This window comes from Acomys minous (genome assembly GCF_964271855.1).
Source record: "Acomys minous genome assembly, chromosome: 2".
Lineage (NCBI taxonomy): Eukaryota > Metazoa > Chordata > Mammalia > Rodentia > Muridae > Acomys > Acomys minous.
In genome coordinates, this window is record NC_140484.1 from 71,425,718 (window position 1) to 71,453,328 (window position 27,611).

A 27,611-nucleotide genomic window follows, 5' to 3' on the forward strand; every position below is an offset into this window, starting at 1 on the left:
CCCTATGAAACTAGACAGCACACGTAAGCACTGGCTCTCCCAGGCTTGTAGCAGGTTTTATTTCAGATGCAGCACAGGCAGCAATGACGAGGTCAGGCACAACACTGGAAGAGGCTCCCTTCCATCTCTGCCCTGATCTCCAAGTCCAGAATAGATAGGGGGGAGAGGGCTGGTCTCTGTGACAAGCAGCATTATCAGTGGTAGGCTTGGCAAGGCAGGGCTAGGGTCTGAGTCCCAACAGGTTGGAATGATAAAACAAACAAACAAACAAAATCTCCTCCTAGAGTCCTGCTTCCTGGCTTGTCCAGGGATGAGGTCCTAGCTCCGCACCAGTGCAGCCTCATCCTCTGTAATGGCGTTAGAGTCTCTTTCCTCTTCGGTGGCTACAGTGGGGAAAGGCCTAGGAGGCTGGTGCTGGAAGAGGGCTGCCCGGTTCTGCTGCTCGCCCTTCTTCACCCAGTGCCCGTAGAGCCGGAAGGCGCAGTTGTCAATGAGGCGCCGTACTGGCCGCAGCGCGTAAGGGTCCCTCAATAGTGCATTCTTGGTTAGTGGCCGTAAGCGCTGAGTGCTTAAGGCCACTCGTCCAGCAGCTAGTATTGTCCATACTGCCACCTGAGGAAAGGGACCGTATTAGCCTCGGCAGTAAATCCAGCCCAGGGAAAAGGTCAGGGCCTGGGTGCAGGTCCTGCCACTCTCAGGCTTACCCGGAACCGCTGACGAGGTGTGAGGTTCCAGGGTTGGCTGCCTTCACAGCGTTCAAAGAAGGGGTGCTGTAGGGCTTGCTCAGCTGTCAGGCGCTTCTCAGGATCCACCTGCAGCATCTTTGAGATCTAGAGAAACCTGAGAGCATCAGAGTCAGATCTTGGGTTTTCCCTAGTATCTTCTCATGGCCCGTACTCACCAGATCTTTGACGGTGTTGGAACGGTCATCCCACTCGGGGGAACTGAACTGGTACTGGCCTTCCATGATCATCCGTAGCATCAGGATTTGGCGCCGATGCCAGAACGGTGGCGAGCCAGCCAGAAGTGTGAACAAGATCACCCCACAGGCCCAGCTGAGAATGAGACCATGGTTAGATTGGCTTAGGTGACAAGCAAGGGTGTGACGCACAGAAGGGAAGAGATGACAGGCACTCACAGGTCCACTTCCTTGCCATAGCCTGGGTGGGTTTCATCCATGGAGCATTTAAGGATCTCCGGTGCTAGATACCCTGGAGTCCCACACAACTCTGGGGAGAGAGAGCAGGAGACTGATGGAATGGCACTAGTGTCCCCCGAGCCTCAAACACCACCTCTGCTGGAGCCGTCTCAATTGTGCGAGAGCACAGCATTCCCTGTGTGCTGCCGTGTCCCTGCTCAGCCTCAGAGCACGGCCATGCCCTAGCTAACCAGCTTCATTCCCACCAGATGGTGGCGCCCTTCTTAGGAAGCCCCAGCTTGGGAATGACTTCAGGTCCTTACTCAACCATGTCATTGACCTCCCCACCTTCAAGCCAAGCCAACTACTCACTTATATAAACAACTTTTTTTCCCCCCAAGACAGGGTTTCTCTGTAGCCTTGGCTGACCTGAACTCACTCTGTAGACCAGGCTGGCCTTGTACTTACAGTGATCTGCCTGCCTCTGCCTCCCCAGTGCTGGGATTAAAGGAGTGTGCCACAGCCGAGCACAAGCCTGGAATGTCTTAAAGCACATGGCAGGGAAGTCCCAGTTCAAGGCATTCCTTGAGCTAGGTAAATGCTACATGATCTATGCTGGTCTACACAGCCCATTCCAGGACAGACAGGGCTAGATGTAGACACCCCGTCTCAAAACAAAACAAAACTCCCCACGGAAACCAAAATCAAAACTCCTTCCTTGATTCTCTATCATGGCATCAAGATCACGTCTCGCTGCGCATAGTTCAGGTTCCCCCACACCTGACACCAATCTGTATTTTTAGTTTCTCTTTACTGTTCCAGGTACCAATTTGTTTGTTTGTTTTTCGGGACAGGATTTCTCTGTGTACTCTTGGCTGCCCTGGATTCCCTTTGTAGACTAGGCTGATCTTAAACTCAACAGAGATCCGCCTGCCTCTGCCTCCCAAGTGCTGGGACTACAGGCGGGAGCCACTGTGCCTGGCTCTCCAGGTACCAATTTTTTTATTTTAGAAATTCCAAATTATTCCATATCCTACTTCCAAGGGAATTTAATAAGCCTAAATTGAAAAGGATGTTTGGGAGCACAAGTATGTGACTACCTAGCACATGCCCACGGCTCTATTAGATGGTCATGAGGAGGATGGACCTTTTCCAAGCTTATTATCTTCCCGGAAGGCAGAGGGCGAGCCATGTGAAAGTAGCATAACAAAAGTCCTATCAAAAAGCAGGGGACCCTCCCCGAGTGCAGGCTTAAAGTGAAACCCGAATCCCTCAGCTAGGAAAGTGGGTAAAGGAGGCAAGGCAGAGGTATCCCAGAAAGGTGTGAGGGAAATGAAGCCTGGTGCCCTCGCGGCGCTGGAGTGCACGGCTGAGTGAGAAACTGCCTAGTTCAAGCTTCACCTCTGGGCAAATCTTCATGCCTTCACACCTGGTCATAAAATGGAGAGCAATAAGCTACGGCGTAGGGATGTCGTGTGGCATCTGCCCCAGGTAAATGCCAACTATTTGTTCACTATTCATGTACACAGTACAAAACCATAAGGGACAAGATCACTTATAAACAGTGCTTGGGACTCCTACACTTGAATTTATCATAGTTTCCCATCTGCACTAGAAATACGTGTGTGTGCGAGTGCGTGTTACAGAACTGTAGGCTGCTGTTGAGCGTCTTCCTCAGTTGCCCAAAGCTGCACTGATTCGGATAACCTATCATTTACTCCAGAGACTCCGCCTCCTTGCCGCATACCTGCAGGCAGGGCATGGCTGCTGGCATCTGAACGCTGGTTCTCAAGCTTGCATGGCTTCCCAGCCCTAGACATTGCTATTACGAGGAACACATAACATGGTACGAGCTCTGGCTCTCAGGGCCCCAGGTGAGGACACACCAGACTCCTCACGGCACTGATGTACCACGCGGAGGCCTTGTTTTGTTCACACTTCAACCTGCTGGGCCCTTCTTGCCCTACTCTGGAGGACTCCTCTGAGGCTGGACAGTGTTGCCTTCTTCTAGATTCCCTGGCATGGCCCTCGGCTTATCCATCTCCATTCTCCAAGGTAAAGAAGTCCACTGAGTTGCACAGAGCAGCGAGTATTCTCTCTCCCTTGGCATCTGGTCCCCTTACCTCGAAGCTTTTCGCCAGGTTCCAAATGGCAGGAGAACCCAAAGTCTGAAAGGCGGATCTGCAAACTGTCGTCGAGGAGAATATTCTCGGGCTTCAGGTCTCGGTGGACAATGTTGTTGGAATGGAGAAAGCTCACGGCTTCCAGCAGAGACCTCATGATGGACCTGGGTGAGACACACTCCTGTTTCTCCCTGTACCAGTCCCCTGGACAGCCCAGGGCATCAGGCGCCACCAGTACCTGGTTTCCTTTTCTGAGAGGGCCACCTTCTCTGTGAGATAGTCAAACAGCTCTCCTTTCCGCATCCTAAGGGATTGGGGGAGGAGGAGAAGAGGCAGAGAAGGTGACAAGGCTCATGAGGTGAGACTCCTCTGTGACCAGCAGGAGTGAGCTGGATCCCAGGGGCAGTCTGACTAAGTGGGTTGGTGACTGAAATATTCTATGAGCCAGGCAGCACTTGGGGAGGCAGAGGCAGGTGGATCTCTGTGAGTTCAAGGTCAGCCTGGTCTACAAATTGAGTCTAGGACAGCCAGGGGTACACAGAGAAACCCTGTCTTGGGAAACCAAACCAAACCAAAACAAAACAAAGCCCAAAACAAAAAGAAGAATGAGAAATGTCCCTAACATGCCACAAAGGAACACTTTTAGGAAGTTGTGTAGTAAGTTGCTCTTGTGACAATACATCACGGAGGTCTTTCTTATCTGAGAGCAACTACATCTACGAAAGACTTCTTAAAGCCAGTATACTGGTCAAAGTTCAACTAACAGTTATAAAAAGGTAGAATGATTTTAGTATACAGTGCTCGGCCTGCATGCCAGAAGAGGGCATCAGATCACATTATAGATGGTTGTGGTCACCATGTGGTTGCTGGGAATTGAACTCAGGACCTGTGGAAGGGCAGACAGTGCCCTTAACCTCTGAGCCATCTCTCCAGCTCCCTTATTATCCTTTAAAAGTAAGGTTAAAGTCTGGCAATGGCAGTGCATGGCTTTAATCCCAGCATTTCAGAGGCAGAGGCAGAGGCAGGCGGATCTCTGAGCTCAAGGCCAGCCTGGTCTACAGAATGAGTTCCCCAACATCCAGGGATATACAGAGAAACCCTGTCTCAAAAACAAAAACAAAAACAAAAAACAAAACAAAACAAAGCCCCTGGAGAGATGGCTCAATGGTTAAGAGCACTGCCTGCTCTTCCAAAGGTCCTGAGTTCAATTCCCAGCAACCACATGGTGGCTCACAACCATCTATAATGTGATCTGATGCCCTCTTCTGGCCTGCAGGTGTACATGCGGGCAGAACATTGTATACATAATAAATAATAAATAAAAAAATTTTTAAATTGAGGTTACAACTGGGCAGTGGCGCACACCTTTAATTCCAGCTCTTGAGAGGCAGAGGCAGATGGATCTTTGCAAGTTAAAGACCAGATCAGCCATGGCTACAAAGTGAGGTCCTGTTTCAAAAAACAAATACATAAACAAATAACATAAAGTTACAATTACAATTCTAATGTAATAGACAAACTGCATTGTCCATCAACTCTCTGCAGGACAAGGAATAGACATTTCCTATTTCCCCTTAGATTTCTGCAGAGAGCCATTTGGCAGCTTCATGAAATTTTTTTCTGAACGTCTCTTTAGTATTGAGATTACTCCCTCCTTTCCCAGATACAGGCCAAGGCACATAACCCAGGCCGGCCTTGAATTTACAATCTGCCTGCCTCAGCCTCTGGATTACTGGGACTACAGGCACGATGCTTGACTAAATCATACTTTTTGTTTTTTTTTTCAAGGTAGGGTTTCTCTGTGTAGCTTTGGCTGTTCTGGACTCGCTGTATAGATCAGACTGGCCTCGAACTCAAAGCAATCCACCTGCCTCTGCCTCAGCAGAGACTGCTAAGTGAGGAACTTTTATAAAGAGTTAGCTCTGTGGCGCACGCCTTTAATCCCAGCACTCAGGAGGCAAAGGCAGGCAGATTGCTATGAGTTCAAGAACAGTCTGGTCTCCAAAGTGAGTACAGGACAGCCAAGGCTCCACAGAGAAACCCTGTCTTGAAAAACTAAAAAAACGGGCCGGGCGTGGTGGCGCACGCCTTTAATCCCAGCACTTGGGAGGCAGAGGCTGGTGGATCGCTGAGTTCGAGCCACCTGGTCTACATATTGAGTCTAGGACAGCCAAGGCTACACAAAGAGACCTTGTCTCAAAAAACAAAAAAACAAACAAACAAAACAAAAACAACAAAAGAAAAACTAAAAAAACTTAAAAAAAAAAACAAACAAACAAACCAACCAACAAATGAAAAAATGAAGAGTTAGCTCATTGCTCAATACTTGGCACCCAGCTTTTTCCCTCCTCCTCATTTTATAACCATGAGGGATTGGGCCATTAGAATTCTTAGCATTTGATTGGTCACGATTACTCTTGAAGTATTTGCCTCAATGATGGCAGCTAAGGAGAAGGACTGTGCCTTGGGCGTTCAGGGAGGCAGAACCATAGAGACCTGGCCCAAGGAGAGCAGGACAGAAACAGTGGTCTTCTGCCCACAGAGCTGGAACCCTGGGGCCACACACGGAGGCAAGGAACAGGCGTCTCGGATGAGCCGGGCGATACTCACAGGTCAAACACCAGGAACATGAAGCTGGAAGACTCGTAGGAATCGATGAGAGTGACTGGGGAAAGAGGCAGAGAGGCAGAGAGAGATGGAAAGGGTACACATCACAGGTGCTCTCCCACCCAGACAGCACTCAACTACTATACAGGGAAGGGAGGAGTACCAAGGAGGCTACAGGGACCCAAAGACTGGCCACTATGGAGGTAGAGAGCGAGGAAGAGCAGAGCGACCTGGAGGCAGGTCTAGGGTGTGGGTTAGGAACACGGCTAGCGGGGTTGGGGGGCTGTGAGCCAGCAGGAGCAGGGAATGCAGCCTCACTGATATGGGGGTGGCCAGCGACCTGGCGAAGGATGTGCATCTCTCGCCGTGTGGCTTCCCGCACCTCCTCCAGCTGCTCAAGGCTCAGCCGCTCAGCTGACACTTCCATGATCTTCACTGCAAACTCATCCCCAGTCGCTCGATGGACACAGCGGCGGACTACGGAGCTCACTCCTCTACAGAGTCAAATGAGGGTCAAGTCAGGCCTCCTCCACTTCCTCACCTTGTCTCTCTTCCTCCCTCTCTTCCTCTCTCATCTTTTTTTCTTCTGAGACTGAGTCTCACTATGCAGCTCTGGCTGTTCTGGAACTCACTATTTAGACCAGGCTAGCCTCAAACTCACAGAGATCCAACTGCCTCTGCCTCCAGAGATGCTAAGGTTAAAGCCTTGGCTGTCCTGGACTCACTTTGTAGACCAGGCTGGCCTTGAACTCGCAGCGATCGGCCTGCCTCTGCCTCCCAAGTGCTGGGATTAAAGGCGTGTGCCACCTCATCTGGCAGCTTCTACATTCTTACTTCCATCCGGAGTCGAGCCTTTGAACCTTTATGCTTGCTACAGCAGATTCTGAAGACCCATCTACAATAGGACAAGTGCCATACACAGGAACAACACTAGCCTATCACAGCTTCATACTGTCCTCAGGCATGTGGGTACCAAGCAGCAAGGTGCCACACAAAGCCCACAGGAACTTGGGTAGGGGGTCTGGGTTGGATGTAGGTTCTATCCTTCCCTATTGAAGCCGAGGAAGGATTTTCACAATGTCCTAAAATCTGCCCCTTGGAGGAAGTGGTAAGAAATCATCTAAGTCTCCATCCAGACCCCCCAAATCTCCCCAATAGCTCTTGACTGCATACATCTATTGAGACAAAGACCTCTGATTTGCCACCAATTGATCCGGAAATGGCCCAATGATTCATCTGAACTTTAGCTTCTACAACTCTAAAATATGGGCAAAAATATCTCAAAGGGATGTTAAAAATTCTAGTGAGATAGCACACGAAATTCCATTTGGCTTTTGTAAAAGGATTTTGTTGCTTGGGTTCTGCCATCAAAAGGAATTTCTTATGTTGGTTCCCTGGCTGTCCCTCACATGGCCTTACTCTGTGTTCTTTTGCACCCTTAGCCACACACACACACACAACACACACACACACGCATACATACATACACACACATATGTATATAATAATATAGAGTTTTGAGTTCCAGGCGGGATCTCTCTCTCTATAGACCAGGTTAGCCTCAGACTCAGAGACCAGTCTAGCGCTGTGATTTAAGGTATATGCCACCACCTCCCAGCTGCATACTTTTGTGCATGTATATGTGTGTGGTTTTTTGAGACAGGGTTTCTCTATCTCAACAATATATATAACAACAATAAAGAAAAAGATGCTAACAACTTAAAAGTAGGGGGGGCATGAGAGTGTTTGAGGGAGAGTAGTGGGGAGGGCCTGGAGGGAGGAAAAGGAAATGATATAACTCTGTTTCAATTAAACATATATTTTACAAAAGGAAAACCAACATCAAGTCCTAATTCCCTCACTAGTCACCTAAGAACAGTATGTACAGCAGATGACCTCAGTTACAGTCCTGCTCTTTATAGTCTGTGCTTCAGTTAATTTGTTGGCTACTTATTTTTAATACTTCTTATCTATGTGTGTGTGTGGAGGTCAGTGGAGTCGGTTCTCCTCTTCCACTCTTATATGGGTTCTAGGTTTAAACTGCAAGCACTTTACCAACTGAACCTTCTCTCTGCCCTACCAAGTTCTTTTAACACTTTATTCAAAGAAAGTCCAGGACAGCCAAGGTCACACAGAGAAACTCTGTCTCGAAAAAACAAACAAAAAGATTTGAGCTCTCAGGTACTGCTCCATGAGGGAAACCCTCTGACCCTGTAAGCAAACCCCCAATGTGAAGGAGAGATAAACATGTTTTTTGTTTAGATCACAAGTAGGGGATGAGAAAAAGACTTGTGAAAGAGCAAGTGATGTTTATTCCCTTAGAAGTGTGGGGGAGATTGGTTGTTAACCAGCTGAAAAACATCCTTGAACAAATTCTGAGAGGAGGTATAAATGTGAACCAAACACAAGAGGCGGGGCCTTGGGAGACTTGGGATAGTTTTGGATGCTCATCGCTCCACTTTGAGACACTTCTAGAAAGAACTGCTTGAGAGAAGGCTTTGGGGCTCTGGGCTCCTGCTGAGGTTCCGGGTTCTGGTTACTCCAGGTTCCAGCAGAAGAAATCCTGCTGATTAAGCCAGGAGAATCAATCGTTCCTTGGAACTGATATCCTTACAGTTTCATTATTGTATTCTTTAATCTTCTTTTCTTATTATTTAGGTTAGTTGGGTTATAAGTGAGGCACTCTTGGTTAATAAGTTTGTAATAAAATATATTTATTAAGAAAATTGAGCCTACACTCCTATAAGTTGCCTTGGTCATGGTATTCTCTCACAGCAATTGAATAGTAACAGTGACTGAGACACAGTCTGTCCCCTAGCATGTGCAACTGTCACACTATACTATCTTTGAGCCCTAATTTCTTACCAGAATCTTGGTCCCAACTGCTCTACTGACATCTCCATGTAGTATATCTAAATGAGCCTGGCCTGATCTAGTGGCCCGCCCCTGCCCTTCCTGGCCCTGAAGCCTTTCACGTGCTCCACCCTGCTGATCTTTTCATAGTGCAGTCTTTCAAGCTCGCAGATGACACCTCCCTGTCCCTTGTAGTTCTTCTAAATGTCCTGACCCAGGACCTGAGCCTCAGCCCCTTTCATTTCTCTATATTCTCCCTCCTCACTGCCACTTTCTACGTGTTCGTGCCTCCCAAATTTATGGTTGTCACCTAGCTCTCCTGGAGTTCCAGACTCGTGCACCCATTTGAAAGCACTCTCCCCTGGGGCATCTCAAATCTAGCATTTCCAAAACGCAAGTCCTGACTGCTCCACTCCACTCGCAGTATAATCCTTTCTTAGGCTTCTTCATTTCAGTAAACGGTACTCCACTGCTCGGATACCAACCTTAAAGATACCGTGTCCTTTCCCCATTCCTCCTCATCTACGTCCAATACATCTGAACCCGTTCCTTGAAGCTGCTTACTTCCCTCCATCTCTGCCATCACCACTTATCCAAGCATCACCATCACCATGACCATCACCATGACCATCACCACGACCATCACCATGACCACGACCATCACCATGACCATCACCATCACCACGACCATCACCATGACCACGACCATCACCATGACCATTACCATCACCATGACCACGACCATCACCATCACCATGACCACGACCATCACCATGACCATGACCATCACCATGACCATGACCATCACACCATCACCATGACCGGCCCTTTCCTATCCAGTCTCTACATAAAAGCCAGAAAGGTCACACTTGTCTCCCAGCTTCGGGACCCAGAGTTTGATCCCCAGCACCACAAACAACTCCCCCAAGAACAACCCTCCTGCCATTTTCTCAGAAGTCTCTTAAAGCTCCTTGTCTGTGGAGACCTCATTGATTTAATCTTACAGCCTATTTTTAACCCTAACACTTACATTGGCCTTTATCTTGTTTTCATTGTATGTCTCTATTGTTAGAATGTAACCTCCAAAACAAAAACTTTATGGGTTTCTGGCACCCCCTCCCCTAGTATCCTTAGTGCCTAACACAACCTAAAACCCACAGAGCATCTGGGGTGGTGGTGGTAAGCACAGCACCCTCTCTACCCCCCAAGTTTTCTCTGTGTAGCCCTGGCTGTCCTGAATTCTCTGTAAAACAGCTGGTGTCGAACTCATGGAGATCCACCTGCCTCTGCTGGGATTAAAGGAGTGCACCACCGCCGCAGAGCACACAGCAGCTTTTATACAGAACCCCTCCCTACCTAGCGGGCTGGATACCCTCGAAATTCCCACGTGCTTCTTTCAGGCACTTTAACGGAAATACTTATACAGCAATATTCTCCCTCCCAGTGTTTTGCTTTGTGTCTGGGACACAGTCAGGTTTGTTTGTTGACTATACACATCAGTAAATCAGAGGGGAAAAACCGAAGGTTAACTCAAAATACTAATCTATTCACTATTTTCTTCTGACCACTTCGCAAGTAGCCAGCCTTCACAAGGAAGCGTTGATCCCTGCCTGTGACCTGGCTTCTCTGGACCTCTGTGTTCCCCCGCCAAGGCTCACCTGCCAATGATGTCCTTAGGGTCGTACTTCTGGTAAAACTCTTTGGCCGCAGCCCAGTCGGGCAGCTCATCCTCCGGCCCCACGTCCAACGTCATTCTGAGGGATGTGGGGGCCTGCGTGGAGGAAACGGAGGGCAGTGAGGCCCACAGGTTCTGAGACGACGCACATCGTGGCTCCCGGGGGCGCAGCACCTGCGGCTGGGGCGCCAGGGTCCTGGGGGTGGGGGTGGGGTAGGGGAAGGATCAGGACCGGGAAGATCACAACGAAGGGCCTAGGGGGAAGGGAGGGTAGCAGGGCAGGGAAGGGGACAGGGAAGGGAAGGGGAAAGGTGGCTCGGAGGAAGGGGAAAATGGCACAAGTGCGGGCGTTACCGCGCAAGCGCACTTGGTGACCACTGGGAGGGGACGCGGGGTCTCGAGGAGGGTTACCCTTGCGGCTAGGGCCGTGGTAGAGTCTAACCTGGGAAAGGACCCTCAGCCGCCCGGCTCGCCTTCACTCCTTTGCTTTAACCGGAAGGGCTCCCACAGCGGCCTGAGGCTCCGCCCCCGCCATTACAGCCAATAGTCCCTGCTGCTTAAGGACTACTGCTTTAGCAACCCTGCAGATTGGAAAGTGGCAGTCCAATAGGAAGCCGGGATTCCAGGGCCGGCCCGGACTTTGGAACTAGAAGTTCCCTAAAGGTCTCCACCATAAGGAGGAACCTCAGAAACACTCAATGTGTAGTATTTGCCTTTCTCTTCTGCCACAGGTATGGTACGGGACACGGAAGTTAGGTTACCGGAAGTATATCTTTATAGTAGTTCGCTGTGCACAGTTCTTGGTTTAGGACAAGTCGTTTTCAGTTTCCTCCTGGAATCCTCATCCTAATTCGGTTTATTATAATAGGAGACTGTTGCAGCCGGGCGCACGCCTGTAATACCAGCACGAGGGGAGGCAGAGGAAGGCGGATTTTTGCGAGGACAGTGAAGGCTACACAGAGAAACCCTGTCTCGAAAAACCAAAAGAAACAACCAACAGCGAAATGCGCATACATACGCAGCTTGGCCATCTGGGGCCAACTGGGACGTCCAGGATAATGCTTATCACCCTGGGGCAGCTGGCTCCTTCTGGCCATAGTCTAGATGTACACTTTACCAGTCTTCCAGAATCTTTCTGCTTTAAGTAACTTGGTAGTATGGTTCTGCCAGGAGTGATTTCAAAGTCAGCTAAATCCTAAATCCTAGGCTGTGGACTAACAGCAGTGAAAAAAGCAAGCTGCTTGAGGCTACATCCCAGCATAAGAGAAATGATCATCTTTTGGTTTTTAGACAGTGTCTTACTATGTAGCCTTTGTTAGTCTGGAATTCTTTTTTTTTTTTTTAGACAGTGTCTCTCTATGTAGCCTTTGTTAGCCTGGAATTCATTTGTTGTGCAGACCAGGTTGGGCTGGATTTCCCAAAGATTGGCCAACTTTTGTCTCCTGGGTGCTGAGATTAAAAGTTCACTCAATGCTTAGACTATAGAATAATCATTCAGCAGCCTTTTCTGTAACGAAGACAAGTTAACTTCTATGGAGTGCCTTGCCGCTGATCTCTCATCAGCTTTAATTTTAACAAGTTGCAAAAATTTTTGAACTTTCTTATGCAGGCCTGTTGTTGGTGTATAGGGGATAATTATTCTGAAATTAGTCAAATTAAAGGTAGTCATTATAATTAGGAACCAAGAGTCTTCCTACGAGAATATGGAATCTGGAACTAAAGGAAGAACCCTACAGGTGAAATTTGAGCAATGATGAAAAACGGATAAAAAACCATAGTTTTATGTTTTCCAGGTTTGATCTCTGAAAGGACGTGAAGCAGAACCTAGGAAACATCTCCCCTACAGAGTGTAATACTGATTTCTATTAATTGCCAATAAGGAACCAGGGATCTTTGTACTATGGACATGAATTATGAGATATGGATCCATTCACACACACACCCAGACTTAAAATCTGTGCGTTTTACTACATGTTTACTATACTTTACCAGAACATAGTTTTAAGATGACAGTAGGACTTGGGATATAGCTTAGTTTTTGAATTCTTGCTCAGAATGAACAGAGCCAAGCTGGATTCCAAGCACTGGGGTGGGGGGGGGGGGGAGAGAGGAGAAGAAAGTAGCCAGGTGTGGTGGCCCGTGTCTTTAATCTCAGCATTCGGGGAGGCAGAGGCAGGCAGACTGCTCTGAGTTTGAGGCTAGCTTGGTCTACAAAGAGTTCAGGACAGCCAAGGCTACATAGAGAAACATTGTCTCAGGAAAAAAATTAAAAAATATCTGAATAGGGAGATGTGGTTCCATGGCCCCTCTATGGGGACCAGACATGTACCTGAAATTATCAGCAGGGGAAATCCTGATATGATCACCCTACTCCTGTGTAGTAGAGATTTGTGTGCCACCTTACTATGGTGGCAGATGTATGCTCCCTGAAGTGAATAATAAGACACGCAGCCAAGGCTCATCTTTGGGAGGAAGCTCCAGGGTAATCGGCTGTTATCTCTCTTTGATGAATGGAAACAATTCAAGACAGCTGATAGGCTACAGGAATAAATGTTATGCCCCTCAAAGTATCTTGTGTTTCATGGGGCAGTAAGCAGACTGTGACGGCAGTTCCGTGGCCTTGTCTGTGGGCAATATGATATAGCCACGGCTCAGAAGAAATTGCCTATATAGAGGTATTACAAGGAGGCAAAGACGAGCAATAGCTTCTGACTTGACAGTAAATATATTGGCTTAGTTCTCACAGCTAGCAAGATGGAAGAGAGTACAAACTAGTTCCTTATATTCTTCTTGAGTTTCAAAAACCTGGAACTCATAGGAGAAATTTGAAATTCAAGAGGGAGAGAGGCAGTAGTAACAGAAGATATTCCCTGGATCTGACCTTCAATACAGAAAAACGGAAATAAATTAATTCAGCGTACAGTTGGGGCACATAGTTAACAGTCTAGTCAACTATGATAACCAGGGAAAACTATCTGACCTGCTCGAGTGGGAAATTACTATTTTTAAATTACATGCTATGTGTATAGATGCACTGTGTGTGGGCGTGCACATGCCAATGTGTGGTCAGCAGACATGTCACAGGAGTTGGAGTTCTCCTTCTGCAGTGTGGGTCTGGAGTACTAAATTTAGGTTGCCAGGCTTGGTGACAGAAATTTTTATTCTGGCAGGGTGTGGTGGTGCATGCCTGTAATCTCAGCACTCACAGAGGCTGAGGCAGGCAGATCTCTGAGTTCAAGATCATCCTGGTCTGCACAGGACAGCCAAGGCTACACGGAGAAACCCTGTCTCGAAAAACCAACCCTTCCCCCCAAAATAAATAATTTGGGCATTCTTGTGGGCCCTGGAGAATATTTTTTAGCAACAAATTGAAGTTCCCCCTAATAGCCTGTGAAGTAAGGCTGTGGGACACAAATGGGATGGATGGAATATGAGTGAGGAGGAGCAGAGAAACTAAATTATGTTTAATTTGCATAATCTGAGGTAATGAAGAGAAAAGAACCCCTGGTGGGCTAGTTCATAGAAGACAGCAACTTGGTTTTTCACTGGTTAAAGCTCTCTCTCTCTCTCTCTGAAGACCAAGAGAAAATGATAGGAAAATTGGACATCCAAGCATCACTATTTAGTGCTCAGTGTACCGGGACTGACAACTATTTTCACAAGAGACACAAGGGAAAAACAAGTTAATCTGGCAAAGACCTCAGGGCTGTAATGGCGCTTTTGTAGCTTTTGCAGAGCCCAACAGTGAGGCATGTAAATCAAGTTTATAAGAAAACAATCATAGGGGATGAATAAAAGGCCAAGGGGTCTGTCTGGATCATTTAAAAACTACTGTACCAGGGCTTGGTAACATGTCTATCAGTACACAGGAAGTGGAGGCAGGAGTTCAAGGCCAGCCTGGAATATGTGAGCCAATCTTAAAAACATAACAAGAAGGCTATGAGGTAGTTTAGTAGTTTAGTGGGTAAAAGTTCCTGCTGCCAGCACTGACAGTCCGAGTCAATTCCTAGGTCCCATGAGTTGTAAGAAAACGAATTCTTGAACACTGTCCTCATATTTCTGTATGCATGCTGTTCTGAAGCCCTCTCCACACAACACACAAAAATCAATAAAAATAGGAGTCAGTAGTTAAGGGCATGGTTGCTTTTGTAGATGACAGAGGCTTGGTTCCCAGCACACAGTGGCTCACAACAACCCGTAACTTCAGGTTCAGGGTATTTAACACCCTCTTCTGATCTCCCTGGCCATTAGCAAGCACACGGCACACATACATACAAACTCAGATATAAAATAAAAATTTAGAGCCGGGTGTGGGTGGCGCACGCCTTTAATCCCAGCACTCGGGAGGCAGAGGCAGGTGGATTGCTGTGAGTTCGAGGCCAGCCTGGTCTACAAAGCAAGTCCAGGATAAAACCCTGTCTGGAAAAACCAACAGACCAACCAAAAACCCAAGGGGGAAAAATTAGAACGAAACAACAACAACAACAACAAAAATTGAGACATGCCCGGTAGAGGTGGTGCACACCTTTAATCCCAACACTTGGGAGGTTAAGTCTGAGGTCAGCTTGGTCTACAGAGCAAACCCAGGACAGCCAGGGATACACAGAGAAACCCTGTCTCAAGAACAACAGTTTACCAAAGCACATTACTCCCATATGAAAAGGTATACAGAGTTTATTTGCAGTTAGGTGTGGTCAGTGGAGAGGTGGTGGCCACAACCCAAGTTCAGAGCCTGTCAGACACTGGCAAAGCTGGCTCTAGCGGCAAGTGTAGCTGGCTAACACATGCATCTGCTGGCCTTCCACTTAGCTTTGGCCCAGACAAGGCAATGCCCTACTGAGACCATACAGGGTGGCAGGGTGATGTGGTATGTATATGAGATGACGCGTCAGCACAAAGAGAGTGTCCTAGGAGTGAGAAGACCAGATGCTCATGGAAAATGGGAACTGTGGATGGGTACTGTCTCCCATCTGAGCTACTATACCTAACAGTATTCTGATGAACTGATTCAGATGTTGTACTGGATCTTGGTAATGCTTTCAGAATACACTCTGCTGAAGCGAACTTTAGGGAGCCTGCTAATTAGTCCTCTGTGATAAAGCTTCATTATATGTTAGTCCTTGAATGTCTCAGTCTTGGAAAACTGGGGAAAACAGTAAAAACTACAGGGAAATAATTTCCATAGGGGCACCCAGAGTGGCAAGAAAAAGACACTCTCTGAAGCCATAAAGCTCATTAGATAAAAATCCTGGTGTGAGGTGTGAGCCATTGCCAGAAAAACCTCTGGAGCCCTGCAAACCACAGATGCCACTGTCACTGCTGTTGGTTACATCTCTAACCTTGATAGCAAGTTTATTGCTAAAACACCACATTGGTTCTAAGATATGGAGAAATCAGGTTGAACTGAGCTGTGAGCCCCATTGCTGCTTTTTCTTTTTTTAAAAAAAATCATCACAAGGGACAACGTGGGGTGCTGTACAATATTTTTTGCTTATATCCATAGGTTCTTGTGGTCAGTCTCAGTTACAGTTATGTGTTTGTATATATCTGTGTGCATCCCTGTGGAGGCCAGACAGCACCAGGTTCCCTAGAATGTTGAGAACTGAACTCAGTTTCTCTGCAAGGGTGGTACAAGCTCTGAATTGCAAAGCCATCTGTGCAGCCCAGGGAACTTCTTGCAGCAAGCAGCAGACTCTCAGAGCCAGTCATGCTACTGAAAATAAGTGATTGTTGCTGTGGCACTTCTAAACCAAAAATGGAAGAAAATAATCAGGCACTGCTATCATTCCCCTACCCCACCCCACCCCCGCAAAAACAAACAAACAAACAAACAAACAAACAAACAAACACCCTCAGGGAATATCCTCAAAGAGATGAAAAGAAGGTATCAGAAGAACTAAAGGGGTGCAGTGTTGTGCAGCTGTTCCCACCTAACTGAAAGATTTTCCCCTGAAGATAAAGGTGGTTTTGGTTTGGGTTTTTTTGTTTTGTTTTTCAAGACAGGGTTTCTCTGTGTAGGCTTGGCTGTCCTGGACTCACTTTGTAGACCAGGCTGGCCTCAAACTCACAGAGATCCACCTGCCTCTGCCTCCTGAGTGCTGGGATTAAAGGTGTGCGCCACCACGCCCGGCAAGAAAGGAGGCTCTTAAGAATGAGAAAGATAGGGCTGGAGAAATGGCTTAGTGGTTAAGGTCCTGAGTTCAATTCCCAGCAACCACACGGTGGCTCACAACCATCTATAATGTTATCTGATGGATGCCCTCTTCTGCAGATAAAGCACTCATATACAATAAATAAATCTTAAAAAAAAAAAAAAAAAAAAAAAAAGAATGAGAAAGATAGCCAGCAGTGGCACATGCCTGTAATCCCAGCACTCAGGAGAGAGAGGCAGGCAGATCTGAGTCAGCCTCGTCTACAAAGCAGGGCAGCCAAGGCTACACAGAGAGAACTCCTGTTGAGAGACAAAGACGGGGGGGGGGGGGGGCAGCGGGGAAGGTTACAAAGTTTTAGACTCATGAAGTCGTTTCTTATGCTACACAAACAGCAAAGAACTGCTAAGGGGAAAAACCCTTGGCACAGAACAGAAGTTGTAGGGATACAGCTTTCATGAGCTGTTATTGTTCATGGTGAGGTGGACTTTTCAGTGATGCAGCTATCTTGCAGCTATCTTTCAGTCACTCATGTTCCTGTAAATAATCCCAATAAGATCACTGGTTGATCATACTAGGCTTGAATTAATTGCTTGGTCTGTTGTTGGTGTCCTATCTGGGGACAACATATTCATGTCTCCTCAGGAAAAACAACATTTTGGAACAATGACCACCATCATGTCTCTCTCTCACTAAAAAATTCTATCTGCAAGGTGCTTGAACTTCAAAAGAGATGTACAAGAACCAGAAATGGTGTTACTTGGGAAGCAGGGAGACTGAGGCTAGCCTGGTCTAAATACTGAATTCCAGGACAGGCAGTGCTACATAGTAGCACTTTTGTCTCAACAGTGCATGCGTGTATGTGTACACCAATATCCATAGTAGCATGGCTCTGTAGTATTCATGAATTAAAAACACCACAAATACTACCAAGAGATAAAGAACAAATTATAATGTATTCATATAACATAGCAACAAAACTACAGCTATACACAACACTTATGACACAATGTTAAGAACAAAGACAGACAAAGATAGATGGCTCCATCTCTATAACGTCAGTTTATTTTTTATTCATGTGTGTGCCCACAGAGGCCAGAGTTTGTAGTCCCTGTAGCTGGAGTTTGTTTGTTTGTTTGTTTTTGGTTTTTCAAGACATGGTCTCTCTGTGTAGCCTTGGCCATCCTGGACTCGCTTTGTAGACCAGGCTGGCCTCGAACTCACAGGGATCTGCCTGCCTCTGCCTCCCGAGTGCTGGGATTAAAGGCATGAATTGTGAGCTGCTAGATGTGAGTGCTGAAAGAAAACCTGGGTCTTCTGCAAGAGCAGCAAGTGCTCTTAACTCCCGAGTCATTCCTCCAGCCCCTTGGAGGAAGGTATTCTTGTATTCCATTAAGATTTTGTGTGTTTGTGTACAGAGTTTTGTGTACAGAGTTTTGTGTACGAATGCTTTGGCTGCCTGTATGTTCGTGCACCACATGCATGATTGGTATCTGTAGAGATCAGAAGGCACTGGGAACTCTGGAGCTGCCATTACAGAGGTGTACGACTCATCAGGTAGGGAAGGGGCAGGAGTGACCCAGCCTTCTCTAAGAACAAGCGCTCAACTGTGAAGCATCTCTCAAGCCCTCATATATTCCCATTCTTTTTGTGTTTTTCAAGACAGGGTTTCTCAGTGTAGCCTTGGCTGTCCTGGACTCACCTTGTAGACCAGGCTGGCCTCGAACTCACAGCAATCCACCTGCCTCTGCCTCCCGAGTGCTAGGATTAAAGGTGTGCACCACCACGCGCAGCCTTATATTCCTATTCTTTTAATTTTTATTTTTAATTAATTTATTCAGATTACAACCCAATTGTTATCCCATCACTTGTATCCTCCCATCCCTCCCTCCTTCATTCACCCTATTCCCCTCCCCTAGGTCTATACTGAGGGGGACCTCCTCCCCCACTATATGGTCATAGGCTATCAAGTCTCATCTTGGTAGCTTTGCTTATTCTTTCTTTGAGTGTCACCAAGGGGAGGTGGTCAAATATGGGGCACCAGTATATTCCTATTCTTAACATTTATTTATTTCTTGGTTAGTTGATTGTCAGCCATCTCTATAAAGCAGATGCAAGCAAAATTAAATTGCACTGCATGAAGTCAGAATAGTAGTTATCTGTGATAAATGATTAGAGGCTATTAAGGTTTTACAGTGCTGAGAATAATCAATTCGAGTAGTAGCTTTCATGGATTAGCTAGATGTTAATTTAAACTATATATGTTTCAGAATCTGTTTGTTGGTTATATCTTAAAACAAAAAAATTTAAGCAGAGTGTGGTAGTGTACATCTGTAATTCTAGCACTCAAGAGGTAAAGGCAGGAAGATCCAGTTCGAGGCTAGTGTGGCTACATGGTTGAAACCATGTCATTTTAGAGAACAAAACAGCAACAATTTAAAACAACAAAACATAAAACAAAAGGTTGGGCGCAGTGGTGCACTCGTGTAATCCTAGAATTCGGGGATGCAGAGGCAGGCGGATCTCTGAGTTCAAGGCCAGCCTGGTCTACAAATCGAGTTCCAGGATAGCCAAGGAAACAAAGAAACCCAGTCTCAAAGCCAAAAACCAACCAAGCAACAACAATAAAAACAAAAACAAAAGCTAAAAACCTGTCAAGCATGGCAGTAATCCTAGCACTTACACAGCAACTCTGAGGACAGCCTGGTTTGATAAAACAGAACTAAACACATATCATATCCGATGTACATTTACAGACCCCTAAAAGTTTAAAATATAAGGAGTCCCAAGATAAAAAATACAAAATAAAGCTGGACGTGGTGGTGCACGCCTTTAATCCCAGCACTCGGGAGGCAGAGGCAGGTGGATCACTGTGAGTTCAAGTCCAGCCTGGTCCACAGAGAAATCAGGACAGCCAGGGCTCTGTATAACAGAGAAACCCTGTCTCCAAAAACAAACACAAACCTCTCTTTCTCCCTCTGTCTCCTCCCCCCTCTTCTCTCTCTCTCTAAAGTATCTGTCAATGTATAGAGTGGATGTGCCTGTAATCCAATCTTTTCATCCCTCTGAAATCAAACTGTCTGAATTCAATTGTATCTTTTCTATTCTCTAGCTTTAGGGCCTAGGAGATCGATCTATCTATCTATCTATCTATCTATCTATCTATCTATCTATCACAATGGTACCTACTACTGAGTCACTGTGAGGTCCCAGAAGATGGAAACAACGCCTGGAGCACTGCCAGGCAGTAATTACTCCACAAACAGTGTCCTAGCAAGAACTACTATTCTTTTTGTTTGACTTCAGGGTCACAGCTGATAGATGAGAAGCTGGGGTTTTTTCCCCAAGGGAAACTTCCAAAAGAAAAAGAAGAAGAAAAAAAATCCCTTCCTTCTCTTAGAGCAGTGAGGTAGTCATCATTTAAATGTTTAGTCTTGCCTTCACCAAAGGCCCAAGGGAAAGCAGGAAAAAGAACATTTAGACAGTATTTCACCACCAAAAAAGGTTTTTATTACAAAACAAATTCTAATAAAAATCAAGCCCGGTTTTTACCCCTTTCTCTAAATGGAGGCTCCTAGGATGGAGGGCAGGGGAGACAAAGCAGAGGGTGAAGGACAGGACAGAGCGGGCTGACCTCCCTTGAAGTCTCAGGTGCTTTCAATAGCCTAGGTGAGCTCTTCCAATGGCTCCCGAGAAAGGCCACATCCTTCTAGACAGGAAGAACCAGGAACCACTCCTGTCACCAGAACTGAGCACTGCCGAACTGTTGGACTGGATCCAGGTCTTGACTGACTGAGCAAAGGCCACCCACGGTTACTCAGCCTGAGCAATGGTGTAGGAGAGCAGCCACAGCAGCAGGGGACCCAGAAAAAGGACAGCAAACCAGACAGCAAAACTGGCCAGAATGAATTTCCGGGCCCGGGACCCCCAGTATATGGCTTCCTCATGCCGCTCTTCTGCCTGTGGGGGCAGGTTCTCAGTTAGATTCTCCCCCTGCTTCTGCCCCAAAGTGCCCACTGCCCCATTCCACTTTCTGAGCTATCATCCTTATAATCACACACCCACACACTTTACATCCTTCTTGTCTTTCTCGTCTCGTCTGCAATATAAAGTATTCACCTCAGTCCTGCCTACTTTTCAGTGGTGTTGTTTTGCTTTGTGGTCTGTGAATGGAACCCAGGGCTTGTGCATACTAGCCAAGTACTCTGCTGAATTACATTTCTGGACTACAAAATACTTTTTAATCCTTCTATTCCCCTTCTTTTCTATCTGTCCCACACTCATTCAGAATTTGGTATTATTTATTTATTTAGGTCTTGTTTTGTTTTGAGACAGGGTTTCTCTGTGTAGCCTTATCTGTCCTGAACTCACTTTGTAGACCAGGCTGGCCAGGAGCTCAGAGATCCACCTGCCTCTGCCTCCCTGAGTGCTAGGATTAAAAGTGTGCACCATCACCGCCCAGCCAGATTTTGGAATTCTTGACTCAAATGAGTCACATCCAGGTAACTCTCTCTCCTGGTCCACTAGGTACCATCATTTTCATCATGAAGGATCCTTTTTATAATTTTGCCCCAGTGAAAAAATTTTATGGTAACAGAAAGTATCTGTGGCTATCAAGCTACATCTAGGGGGTGAGAAAAATCCCAGAATGGTGTTTTAGTTTGAACAACCTTTTTTTAGATTTTGTGTGTGTGTGTGTGTGTGTGTGTGTGTGTGTGTGTGTGCGTGTGCGCGCGCGCGCGCGCGCGCGCGCGTACTGATTTACTGATAATCCACTTATCATGGGCAGAGCTCTAGGCTCATTTCCTAGCAAAGCCACCCCACCCCCACCCAGCCACAGGAGTGCAGATGGTTCTCAAGAACCACACTGCTTCTTCCAGAAGCTGGATATTGTTCTCATAACTACTCAACTGTCTGCCTGTAGTCTTGCCCTTTGTGATCCAACCTCAATGGAGTCTTTGAGAGCAGATCCTTTTGAAACACAAATCTGACCATATCGTGCTCCTGAAAAGATTTTAAATTGCTCTCTACTATTCAAGATAAAGTCAAAATTCCCAAGTACAGAATAGGAGGTCCTCAGGAATCTGGATCCTTTAATGTCCATTCTCAATATTCCTCATTTAGCCTTTGTACACACTGCTGCCTTTATTTGGATTGTCCTTTCATCCTCGTACACTAACCCTTTGAAGTTATCTTGTCACCTTTTGGATGTTTTGGTAGCCACTTAATAGATTCATCCTCCCTTCTCTCTCACACACACCCATCTATCTTTCCTTGTTCCTTTGTTCCTAGGTATCCTGTGCTTCCCCTATACCATAGTATTGTCGTGTGGCATTCTATTAATTACCCACTGGTACAACTGTATCTTTCATAAGACACGGGTCCTTTGAAAGTATTCTTAGTCTGGGACTAAGCCCACAGCTAAGCATCAATAGGTATTTAGTAACTGCTTACTTAACTGTAGACAGAGCAGATATACAAAATCATTTCGTTATACCCACCCCTATTCCCACAGGAACTTTATTCCTCACCTTGATGGCAAACACAAGAGCCATGACTCCCAGGCAAGAACAGCCACAGATAATGCTAATAGCTGCCAAGTATCGGAGGCGGAGCCAGCAGCAGTGGACAGGGGATGGAGAATGAGCAGCTTCCATGTTGCTCACCAAGCTCTCCGCTGCCTTCTCCTCGTCCTCCATCACCTGTGGGCGATATAGTCAAGGCACTTTTAAGCCCAACAAATGAGCTCTTGCTCTGGCATGGTGACTCCACCCTTCTCAAAGCATGCTGTCTAGTGTCTTCATCCTGTACTCAGGAATGCTGTCCTACTGGGAAATTCCTTCAGTGACTCAGGCCAGGAAACTACATGGTTGGAATCCATTCCATCAGCTTAAGATTCTGAGTTTTTGGAGGCAAGCATATGTAAACGTACTCTTTCAACAAGTAGAGAAGCTGCCATGCATTCTGAGAAACAGAAGAGACTTGAGTCTCAAAGCCTTATGACTAAGGTTTTGTTGTTGTTTTGCTTTGAGACAGGGTCTCACTAGTTAGCCCTTCCCTGACTGGCCTGGAACTATTTAGACAAAGCTGGCCACATATTCAGAGATTGCCTCCCTCTTGCTTGGGTTTTTTTTTTTTTTTTTTTTTTTTTTTGCCCAGTTTGCTTTTTTTTTTTTTAAAGATATAATATTTTAATATTCTGTATGTTTTAGAAGTCATAATCAGGCTTAATATAGCATAACTTTTCAAGTTTTCATTTGACATTAACTTTTTTTTTTTTTTTTTTTTTTACAGATTAGTGTGTTGTCTTTTCAGATTTAGCACTGTATTTTCAGCTCAAATATACTGAACTCGACAAAGAAGAGCAGCTTTCCAGCTGTGAGTTTGTCTCATGCAGCTGTGGCCCACCTGCCCCAGGCATCAGTGATTTGGACGCTGGGTATTCTTGGCTCAGTTTGCTACAGCATTTCTCTATGTAGTCTTGGCAACTCACTTTATAGACCAGGCTGGCCTAGAACTTAAGAGAGAAACCCCTGCCTCTGCTTCCTGAGTGTTGGGACTAATGACAAGCACTACCACACCTGACATGAAAATAGTTCTGAGGAATGGAGGAAAGTGAAGATCATAGTTTGTTTTTTTTTCTTGTTCTTTCTTTCTTTCTTTTTTTTTTTTTTTGTTGTTGCTGTTTATAAAAATAAAACAAAGACTTTAAAACAAACAACAAAACCCAGCTAACCTAGGAGTGGTAGCAGACATCTATAATCCCATTTCCGGACAGGTGGAAGCAGAAAGATGAAGAGCTTCAAGGCCAGCATTGCTAGCTCCTAGTTGAAGGCTAAATGAGATCCTGTCTCAAAACAACCCCTCAACATGAGAACCCTCCTTTGCTATGATGCTTGCTTGCCACCGTTACTCCATTTTACCCAGACCACACAGCACAGATGAGCAGAATCCAAGTGACCTCACCGCTCACACACTACCTTCAACACTCCTTCTCAGGCCCTCTGTGCACATCAAAATACCTTACTGCCCTCATGTCCAATCATTCTCTTGTAGCCTGGACAAAATGAAATTACCTGTGGTTTCCCAAGTACAAGTAATGAAAACGCAGAAAGATGAGAGCAAGAGGACATGTGGCAAAGCTGCAACAGCAAATTGAGGTAAGAAATGAGAAGAGCCCAGAAAGAGGGCCCAGGGAGTTAAGGTCAGAAATGATAAACATGAACACAGATTCTTACCTGGCTACAGGCTTTGAGGGACTGAGAGTTTCGGCTCTTGTCTCAGGTTTGATTTGGCTTGGGTGGAGATGAAGCTGACTCACGGCTCCAGGCCAAGCCAAGGCAGAGTTGTGGGGCCAGCCACATGTGAAGGCCAGGGAGCTGGGAAGGGGCATGGCCAACTCAAACCAGTTTGGCTAGACGGAGAGCAGAGGAGGCCAGGCATGAGCAAATGGAGGATGCCTGCTTCCTGAGGAAAGGAGTGTGAGGAAGCACCTGAGCAAGGACACTGAAGGGAATGCCAAGGTATTGGAGGGCTGGGGCTAGTCCAAGAGTTGGAGAAGAGCATGTCTGAGTAGTCTAAAACAGACTCTATTGAGCCTACCAGATCAGATATGACAATCTTCCCTTTTCTTGACTGAGAGAGGGGTTAAGTTCTGCTTCAAAGGTATACAATCTTGGATTAGAGATCAAGTATGGAGTCATTGCAAGAGGAAGGTGAAAAATGATGTCCAAGTTCCCACCCAACCCTCCACCAGACCAGAAAATCAGAAGCCTCCTTACACGGATGCTTGTACAGAAACTAAGTTTATTATGTTTTCTTCTTTAAAAAAAAAAAAAAAAAAGAAAAGGAAAAAGAAAAGAAAAAGAAAGAAAAAGAAAAAAAAAAAACCAAACCCACCCCACCTCATTGAAAAGCCCCTCCCCCTTTCCCCTAAGGGTTTGAGGCTGTGAAAGACAGCTGGGGAATCAAGTACAAGGGGGTGGGGAAAGAGACTATCTTGCCACCCTTAACACTGCCCAGCATGTGGGGTAGGAGAGAAGGGGGATTGTGAAGAGCCCCATTTCCATGACAACCAGTTACCTATCCCCCTACTTTGGTGGAAAGGGAGACAGCCCCCGATGTCTCCCTGGAGGCTTTTTTCCCCTCAAAGACTTCAAGTAGTGGTTAACAGAGTCAGGCCTGGGCATGGAGAAGCAGCCACGGTGGGATACCTTCATGAAGGGATGCCCACTCACGTCTTGGCCTTGCGACCTCTGTGACTAATAGTAGGGATAGATAGGTGGGGAGGAGCACTACTGCGCAGGATACGCTGGTCCCCTTGGTTGGTGGTCCCAACGAGCCTGCGGGGACCAGTTCGGCGACGTGGGGTTCCATCTCCTTCCTCCTCATCACCTGAGGCTTCTGCCTCTGACTCCTCTACTGAACCCTCAGGCCCCAGGGGACTTGGGGGCTGCAAGCGGCCCCGTTTCGCCAACCCAGAACTCCCAACTGGAGCTCCTGACCTTTTGCGAGGCATTTTCTCAGTTTCTAGTGGGGGGACTAGAGAGCCTGGACGCAGGCGGGTTGAGCGAAATTTGGGAGTTAATGAGACCACAGGTGGTGTCAGTTCTAACCCACTTGGCCCACTATCTGCTAAATCCAGGTCATCCTGAATTACGGCCATAACCACAGACCCTTCGTTCTTTCGTCCCCGCATCCCCTCTGCTTCAAGCCGTAGGCGGGCCAGGCGGGTGAGAGGGCGGCTTCCATCCTCATCAGAGGAACTGCCTTCACTCTCCGCCTGGCCCAGGGGTTGCCTCCGCACCCCCAATCCACAACTCTCAAGAACAGAAGAGCTGTCAGGGTCCAAAACAGGGAGCTGGCTGGGCCTCGGTGATGGTGGATTCTTGGGAGGTCGGCCCCGCTTCCTCTTAGGTGGGGATGTTGAAATGGTAACAGTGGTGACAGTGTTGGCGACAGTAGTGGGACAGGCTAGGAGTGGTGGGAGTGGTGTCAGGGGGTCTGGGAAAGGGAGTGGCTGTGTCCGGCTCTCTAAATTGCCATCCCCTGGAGAGGATATGGTCCCAGGAATGGGCAAATCCCTTGCTTTAGGGGGACGCCCACGCCGTCTTTTCTCCACAGGTGACAGGATGATGGGCTCTGGCCTGTGAACTGGCTGGGGTCCGAGAGGCTGTGGCCCAGGAACAAACTGTGGCCTGAGGTCGGGCTCTGCAACAGTTACTGTCTCAGGCTCAGGAACTGGGTCCACCCCATTGGTTTTCCCCTTAGAGACGGATGAAGGTGTGTCATCCACCCCTCTCCCAGCATCTGCTGGAGACCTGTTCTTCTTGGGAGGCCTCCCCCTCCGACGTTTTACAGCAGGTGGAGTGATGGCAAGATCTGCTCCTTCTCCATTCTCTGGGCTACCCCCACCAGTCACCCCCGGTTCAATGTGATGACAGGCTATGAAGGGATGCTGGGTTGGAGTGGACAGTGAAGATGTAAGAGGAGCAGCTTCACAGGGCCCACTGCCAGGTGGTGAGGATTCTGGCCCTGACACACTGTGGGTCGATGGGCTTCCTGGACTGGCGCTAACTTCAGATACCCCAGGTACTAGGGTGCTGGTAGTTACCCGATGTCGCCGCCGCCTTACAAGTTCTTTTTCCTCTACCACAGTTACTAGCCGTCCTGGCAGCTTTCGAAGCACTTTGGGCCCTGGGGGTTGTCCTGCCCTGCCAGACCCCTGACCCCTGATTTCTACATCAGCACTAGTTCGACGCCGTGGGGGACGGGCAGGCGAAGGACCCTCAGGAGAGGAGGTGGCTGAAGATGAGGTTGATGGGGCCGTGACCTCAGCTCTAACAAGTTCTTGTGGCTTTTCTGGGTTGGAGACTGGGATCTGAACCTCTCTTTTTTCTTCCATGTTCCTGTGAGACTCCAATAGCTCCTGAAGTGGCTCATCAGATGCTGTTGGGGGTGGGAGCTCCAGCCCATTGCTCTCACTCAGACTCAAGGTCAACTTCTCATGACTAGGTAGTGGTGTGGGACTGGTCCCCTCCACAGGACCTGGCACCTCCTGCTCCTGACCATTGGGGATGCTGTCAGCCTCTAAGGTTGAACTGGGTGCAGGAGTAAAAGGAAGATTCTTCTCTGACTCAGGAAGGATATCAACAGCCACAGGCAAAAGATCCTTTGGAGGCACAAGACTAACCAGGGAAGCGTCAGAATTGGTCATTGCAGGCAGCTCCAGAGACTCCATAGGTGCCAACTCTTGTGCACATAGCTCTACTTCCCCTGAGTCCAAGGGGAGGTTGCTAACCCCAGGAGAGATGGGAACAGAAAGGGAATCAAGTGAGGCTGGTGAAGCAGAGGTTAATAGAGATGTTTGAGCTGGTGAGGGGGTACAAGAGGGTAGTGGGGTACAGGCAGTAGGAGGGGTACAAGCAGGAGAAGAACAAGGAGGAAGCTGGAGCAGAGGCACAGGAGCAGAAAAGACATGGACAGGAAGAATGGATACTGGATTTGGGGCTGAAATGGGAGCAGAAGCTGTGGCTAGGGTAGAAGTTATAGCAGGAGGAGCAGGAGCAGGAGGAGAAGGAGCAGCAGGAGGAAGAGGAGGAGGAGGAGCAGCAACAGGAGGAGGAGGAGTAGTAGGAGGAGCAGGAGCAGTTCGAGGCCTAGGCACTGGCCTGGGAATTCGTTCTCTCACAGGGCTGCATCGGGGAGGCGTGAAGGTGTTGCAGGTAGGATGGGCAGATGTAACAGGAGTGTGGTTTGTTCCTTGAGTTTCAGCCCGAGCTCCACGAAGACGCTCACTGACACGAGTTCCCAGCCTCTCAGGAGCCTTGACTTTCTTACTGCGCCGGTGGCTGCCTCCACTAGTTCCACAAGACATCTCATCCCCAACCCCTGGCCCTTCCTCTTCCTCTTGGGGTAGTCGAAACACCTCCTCCTTGGCTTGGTCCAAGTCTTTTCGGGCAGCTTCCACTTGTTCCTACCAACAACACAGGCCAATTATTGCCAGCAAGAGGCATAGTAATAGAAATAAGCAGCTACCCACTATCCTCTTCTTTACTTCTTACTGA

At 47.3% G+C, this 27,611-nt stretch overlaps 2 protein-coding genes across 16 annotated transcripts in view; both read right to left on the reverse strand.

Moving 5' to 3' along the window:
* Positions 1 to 28: 28 nt before the first annotated feature.
* Positions 29 to 23,924, reverse strand: LOC311592411 (phosphorylase b kinase gamma catalytic chain, liver/testis isoform). 10 transcript variants are annotated; one of them, XM_084772783.1, is made up of 11 exons: positions 23,784 to 23,924; positions 22,077 to 22,247; positions 10,380 to 10,492; positions 6,187 to 6,362; positions 5,872 to 5,926; positions 3,500 to 3,565; positions 3,262 to 3,425; positions 1,139 to 1,229; positions 902 to 1,055; positions 705 to 830; positions 29 to 612 (listed from the first exon to the last, which is right to left on the reverse strand). In XM_084772783.1, exons 2-11 carry the CDS (start codon positions 22,242 to 22,244, stop codon positions 319 to 321), a joined length of 1,407 nt encoding a protein of 468 aa, XP_084628909.1. In that variant the 5' UTR covers positions 22,245 to 22,247; positions 23,784 to 23,924; the 3' UTR covers positions 29 to 318. The 10 variants fall into 10 exon arrangements, with proteins under 10 accessions (XP_084628909.1, XP_084628907.1, XP_084628913.1 ...); XM_084772781.1 differs by lacking the exon at positions 23,784 to 23,924 and adding an exon at positions 23,127 to 23,777; XM_084772787.1 differs by lacking the exons at positions 22,077 to 22,247; positions 23,784 to 23,924 and adding an exon at positions 11,158 to 11,452.
* Positions 23,784 to 27,611, reverse strand: part of SRCAP (Snf2 related CREBBP activator protein) — a 59,517-nt gene continuing 55,689 nt past the window's right edge. For all 6 annotated transcript variants that reach the window (XM_084772748.1, XM_084772746.1, XM_084772749.1 and 3 more), the window contains one exon: positions 23,784 to 27,520. In XM_084772748.1, coding sequence (XP_084628874.1) covers positions 24,779 to 27,520 — 2,742 coding nt within the window. In that variant the 3' untranslated portion in view covers positions 23,784 to 24,778. The remainder of the gene's footprint in view (positions 27,521 to 27,611) is intronic.